Here is a 6,195-nt window from a genome sequence, read left to right on the forward strand (position 1 = left end):
AAGCTTAAATATTCTCGAGGATCAGTCTTAAGTCTTGTAATCCTCTACACTGAAAGGCGTTTAATGCTTTTTAAGGCGTTACGTGGACCAAAAGGATTACGAAAAACGCCATATATTTTCTCAGGTTTTTTCTTAACGTAACACAAAAAATAAAACATTTAACATTTTTAAAAATCTAGTCTATGGGATTTGAGACCTTTTCGAAAACAAATTACTTTTCAGTGGCCAAGATTTCTTGAAATAGGTTCATTTGCGTAAGCCCCTATAGGGCTCACTTAAATAAACTTACAAACACTTATAAGGAAATTGGATAACCTAAGGTGCCATCCATTTTTCACTTCATGAGAGAGAACCGTCCACGGCGACTGATGCTCACTCACTGAAGACTGATGACATTTACCTAACAATAAAAGCCCCAAAGCAACCTTTCAGCACCCATAAGGATGGTAGAGGTTGGGCTTGTCGAAAAAATAAAGAATTAGGATTGATGGGTCATGGCCGTCGACTGGGTTGACATGTGTCGAATAGGCCATACGCTCTACATTTGGTTATAAAACCATATATTTTCTGTTAGCAGATGAGTTAAACTGGTTCTTCAGCGAAGAATAGTAAAAAATAAATAAAAATAGATTTTTAGGAGAATTCAATACAAAAAATGTTGAGAAAAACCAAAAAAAAAAACATATTTTTAGAGGATAGAGAGGGCGGTGGTGAGGAATGAGAAAAAAAAAAGTCTGGAGATATTGTTTTTTTTATTGGGGGCCATAGAAGACCGAACCGGAAGTTGATATATTTTACCGTTTAAGCTTCAGAACTGTCACAAGTTAAAAATAGACGATTATATGACTGCTCTCTCTTTGAGTTCGGGCAGCAAAATTACCATTTTCGTCGTATTTTACACCACCTTTCGTCTTGTGAAAGAAGTTGTGAACAAGGAAGCATAAAATCCTTCGCTCGAAGAATATTTTAACTCATCTGCTAAAAGTAAACATGGCTTTCTTTACTTCACTTACACTGGTAAAAAAAGGTGGATCATTTTGATCCATTTGCGATCCTTTTGGTGAATCAAATATGATCCATCATTTCAAATGTTTCATTTCGATCCTTTTTTGAAAGATCATTTTGATCCATTGCAAAAGAATCAAATTTTGATACTTTAAATGGTTCACTTTGAGGAGCTTTTCAATGGATCAGTGAATGATACTCTAAAATTGATCAAATGGAACTTTTAAAATGATGACTTTTTAATCTTTTTAATCTTCCTTCAAAACAAATTAAAAGAAAAACATATATATCTGAAATATTTCCAGATATGCGCTTCTAAATGTTCCGAAGCTTGAACGTAGAGCAAAAAACACTTTTTACACAATGAAAATCTAAGGATTTTTTTCACTATTTGATCAATAGAAAGTTCTCTCTTTCCGGGGGTGGAACACCGACAAAATTACTTAGAATTATACAAATCCGTGCAACTGGGGATTATTTTAATTTTCACTTTTTTTACTCACTTTTGGCAAATTTTTCACGTTTTCACAAGTCTATAAACTTAATCGTTTTTTACCTATAACATTATAATTTGTAGTAAAGCGCCACTAAATATCTAAAAGGACACAAATTCCACAACAAGCGCACCCCGTTTATTTATGCGCTCAGCGAGTGTCAGTGACTGTCACTGACGTCACTAAAAGTGGCGTGATTATCCAAGTGATCCATTCAAATGTATCACTTTTGACATATCGTACCAAATTTTCAATCGCTGAAATATCACGGTTAAAATTTTAAAGCTATCAATTTTTTAGTTTAGACACGTTCCCCTTATATGAGCAAATACAGTAAACACATTTTTTACTGTTTTAATGGTTCAATTTAGTAAGAAAATTCATGGAAAATAATCGCAATAGTGATCCAATTGAAATGTTCAATTTGATCCATTTGAATGTATCCCATATTTTCTATATTTTTTGGCGTAATATCCTGAAGATTGAAAATAGTTGACTCAAAAATGTCTCATTCTGCCTTGTTATATTATTCCTTTAAACCTAAAAACTCATTTTCGCTGTTTTCCTTTTATTAGTTGGCAGAAAAATATTCTTGAACATCGATCTTTCTGAAATGATCGATTCGAGGAACCTTTCAATGTATCATTGAATGTGATCCTTTACTTGGATCACTGAAGTGATTCATTAAAGAAGAATCAATTCAATTCAAGTGATTTGATGAAAATGAACCTTTTAGGCCATGATTCTTTTGAAATGATTCCTGGTGATCCATTCATTTTTACCAGTGTAATTTTCAAGTAAAACTTTTCTTTTAAATCTCCGATAATCAGGTCCCTTCGATTTTTTTAATTTTTAAATAACAATCCTAAAAAATATAGTGTAAATTTTCTACTTTAATATATGGCGAACGGCTCAAATTAAATAAATTAAAGTTTTGCCGAAAAAATCTAAAGAAAATACGCTGTTTTTTCTTAGTCTTCTTGACCCACGTAACCCCTTATTGAACGCTCTGCAAGCTTGCGATGATACAAAGAAATTAGACACTTCATTAAACATTTTAGTATGCTCTTCAAAGATCAAATAGCAATTAGGGTCGAAGGAACACCTGTTCGGCAGGGAACGCCTATTGGCAGTTTCGTCAAAATATTGATATTCATTTAATGAATGTATGGAATGTACATATGTAATAAAATGCAAGTATTATGAAGCCTTTTCATTATTGTTTAAAACCTTTTCCTATACGAATAAGTGTTTAAATCTCGTATCCTAGATGGTACAGAATAGGCTGCCAGTGTGAGAATAGGCTGGTAGTTAAAGTGTCAATATGTGTTTTTTTCAACCCTATAACTGGAGTTATTAAAATATAAAAAAAAACTTTTTAATAAATTTAAATGATTAAAAAAGAGAATACCCTCGAATATTTATAACTCCTTTTTGACAATTTCTTTTTGATCCCTATAACTCGAATTAGGAAGAGGTTCTGTCCGGAAATATGAAGCTTTTCTGTGGAAGCTCTAAAGTCCGACTAATTTAATGTCCGTTTATGCCATCGAAGATAGAGTGATATTAGAAAAATGTTATATTTTTAAATAGGGTAATTGTGCCAAATTTCGGCATGGTTGCATACAAGCGCCAAAGTCTCAAGTTTGAAGTTTAATATTTTTTTAATACAAAATGATTTTTTTTATTATTTCTTCTCAAGGAGTGTTGCTTGGAATCTTGTAGCCAGTTTATCGTTTTAATTTTATCTAAAATTATTCTCAATACATTTTAACATGAGCAAAAATGTAGACATAGCTTTAGTGGCCTATTTCGACCACCTTCATTCTCACCAGGTCCTTGCCCTCTTGTCCTTCAGAAATTCTTCCAAAGTCTTTTTCACATCATCCCGTTTGTCGAAGCAACATTTTCTGTTACTTTTTCCATTGTATAATCTCTAGAGTATGCAAAAACTAAAAATTCATGGAAATTCGTGGAACAAAAAGAGGTGGCCGGAATTGCAAACTGGCCGGAATTTGGTACACTTACCCTAACGCAAACAAATATCTAGTTAAAAACTTTCCGTCTTTATTATGAACTGCTCAGCTTTTGGTTTTACTCGTAGCAACTCCTCTTACAAACCAAAAGATTGGCTGCCCTTAAAAGTTATTCAGGCCAGCAATTTGTTTCTAATCAGAGGATTGCGAGAAATACATTGGCAAAATTTGAGTCATATCGGAATTATGTGAATTAGAATGTTTCATAGGTGAGATTAATTAAAGTCTCACCTAGTATCAATGCAAAAAACAAATAACAACCTCATAACTATGCCAAAATGAATTCCATAAGCATAATTATGTTTACTTATTCAATACATGTTGGCAAATACGACTCTAAGAAAGTAAAAAAAAAACAAGTTTATTGTTGTAAAATTATAAATGGGCCATTCTAAGAAAGAAATTACCGTGGGTTGTGTTTGTACACCAAGAACCATTCTGAGAAAAGGTACTCAATGGGTGAAAGTGGGTAATTTACCGAAGAAATTTTGAATGTTCGCAATTGAAATCTCCATGGCCCCTTTCTGGAATAAATTATTAATTTTGCAAGAGTTGACCTATGGGGTTAGCGCGGATGAGCAGTTTCCCATTATGAGAGCATGGCCCTTTGTAATTGACTGTATATATGAGGGTATAGGGGTGTAAGACTATCTGCATACTCCTCCTAGATGTCTGTGAAAAGTGTACTAAAATTGAAATTCAAGTGTTTTATCGAAAATTATACTTCTGGAGGAGGGTGGTTTTTACTGCATCTGCAGAATGTATGACTTCATTTCGGTGCGAATTGTTAGTTGAAGAATTTCAAAACCTCTCATTATAGTCCCTTGTTTGACTTACCTCTATGTGGTATTATAACCTTTTTGAGTGTCTTATATTTGCTTTCTCACTCTCTTTTCTCTTTTGTCTTCTCTCGATTAGATCCAAATATTCCAGAAACTGGTGAGCAGTTCTACAAGTCCAACAATGGTCCGGAAAATTGCTGCTACAAGTACTGCGGTTCGCCTGGTGAAGGTCTCTGTTCACAATGTGATTTACCAACAACCATCCAGCATAAGAATAATGATACATCTAATTTTAATAATAATCTTAACACTACTAATAGTAATCCTAACATATATACGAAAAACAATAATCAAAAGACGCGAATTGCGGATGAAAGAAGTGACATGGCCGTCGATACATCGGATACCTATAATTATGATGAGATACCACAGCAATTGCCCGTCTGCCAGAGTTCCACGAGTGTGGCCACGATACCAAAGAGCTGGTGTCCGCTACCCTACTATAAGTCGCCAAACCCCCGTATGGCCAAAGCCACAACCGATACACGGACCCTCGGATCGGCGGAGGGTACTGTCGCACCGGACGACAGTAATCCAGACCGGACTGCGTCGTCAACCGCCGTCCGGGGGTCACATTCTGTCATCCGGCTAATTGTGGCTGCGCTGCTCCTGACATCCACCTACAACATTCACCTGCCCTGGACGATAGGCATCGTCCTTGGCAGTGTCACCATCATGGTCAACGCTCCCGTTACAACGTGGATCCAGCACATCATACCCCAACTTGCCGGGTTATAGTCAAACGCGACTTGACGAGAACCACCCCGAATAAATGTTTTGAAAACGACACAGTTAAAAAAAAAGAACAACAACACTGTTGTGGTGAATACAAAAGTTAATATAAATGAAAAAAGACAATTTTAAAATAAAGTTACGAAGATGGAGTTTAACACAAGAAACTTATTAACAAAATGAACAATATATTTTAAAGAAAAAAAAGTATATGAATGAAAATATAACCGTGTGACGTGCTTTCAATGAACGAACTAACCGAGAGACACTGATTAGTTGAAAAAAAAAATACAAATCATTTAATAATGAAATAAATCTATAAAAATAAATATTTTAACAAAGAAAAAAACTATAATAATATGAGTGAAAAGTGAGTTTTTAGATAAAATTGATAAAAAAAAAATAAATAAATAAATAAATTTCCATGCCATTCAAAATGTTGGGAAACCCTTTTAAATCATTGACAGATGGAAATACAGTGGTGAAAAAAATTATAGACTCATAAATTTTTGTTTTTAAATCCAAAAGTTCTGTTTAAGTTTTATCAAAGTTTATTGAACCGTTGCTGTTGTTTGTAGAACAGTTTAAAGCTATTTATTTATTTAATTGAAAAAACTTTCATTGACGATCTTTTTCGTGGTAATACATTGAGTGTTATGTCAACTACCAAAACAATGCCTTGACTGGGCTAAAAATAGTCTAATATGTCGTACGTTCTACATAAATAAATTTCTATGAGTTGTATAAACAAGGTGGCCAAACAAACTTAAACTGACTATGTTCAACGCTCCGATAATTTCGCATAATAGTAGTTCCAGGCTCCTGTCAAGTGGCTTGATGTGTTAAAGGCACCTTCTCATACTTACGAAATATCTTAAAAATGAGAGGTTTTGTATTATAAGATCGGGTACTCTTTAAAAACATTTTTCCTCAAAGCACTATCAGCTGAGTCCAAGATCAGTTCACGAGTTAGCTTCGAATAGGCTCCATATAAAACGTCAACATAACAAGGTATTGAGCCACTTGGGCAGTTCATTTTATTGCGAAAGATGAAAACAGATTATTTTATTTAACGAGTAAGATCCA

At 34.1% G+C, this 6,195-nt stretch overlaps 1 protein-coding gene across 2 annotated transcripts in view; it reads left to right on the forward strand.

The window, feature by feature from the left end:
* LOC129803872 (uncharacterized) overlaps positions 1-5,458 on the forward strand; it is a 47,687-nt gene extending 42,229 nt beyond the window's left edge. For both annotated transcript variants that reach the window (XM_055850697.1, XM_055850696.1), the window contains exon 5: positions 4,454-5,458. In XM_055850697.1, coding sequence (XP_055706672.1) covers positions 4,454-5,115 — 662 coding nt within the window. In that variant the 3' untranslated portion in view covers positions 5,116-5,458. The remainder of the gene's footprint in view (positions 1-4,453) is intronic.
* The last annotated feature ends 737 nt before the right edge of the window (positions 5,459-6,195 follow it).

Source organism: Phlebotomus papatasi, chromosome 2 (genome assembly GCF_024763615.1).
Source record: "Phlebotomus papatasi isolate M1 chromosome 2, Ppap_2.1, whole genome shotgun sequence".
NCBI classification, from domain to species: domain Eukaryota; kingdom Metazoa; phylum Arthropoda; class Insecta; order Diptera; family Psychodidae; genus Phlebotomus; species Phlebotomus papatasi.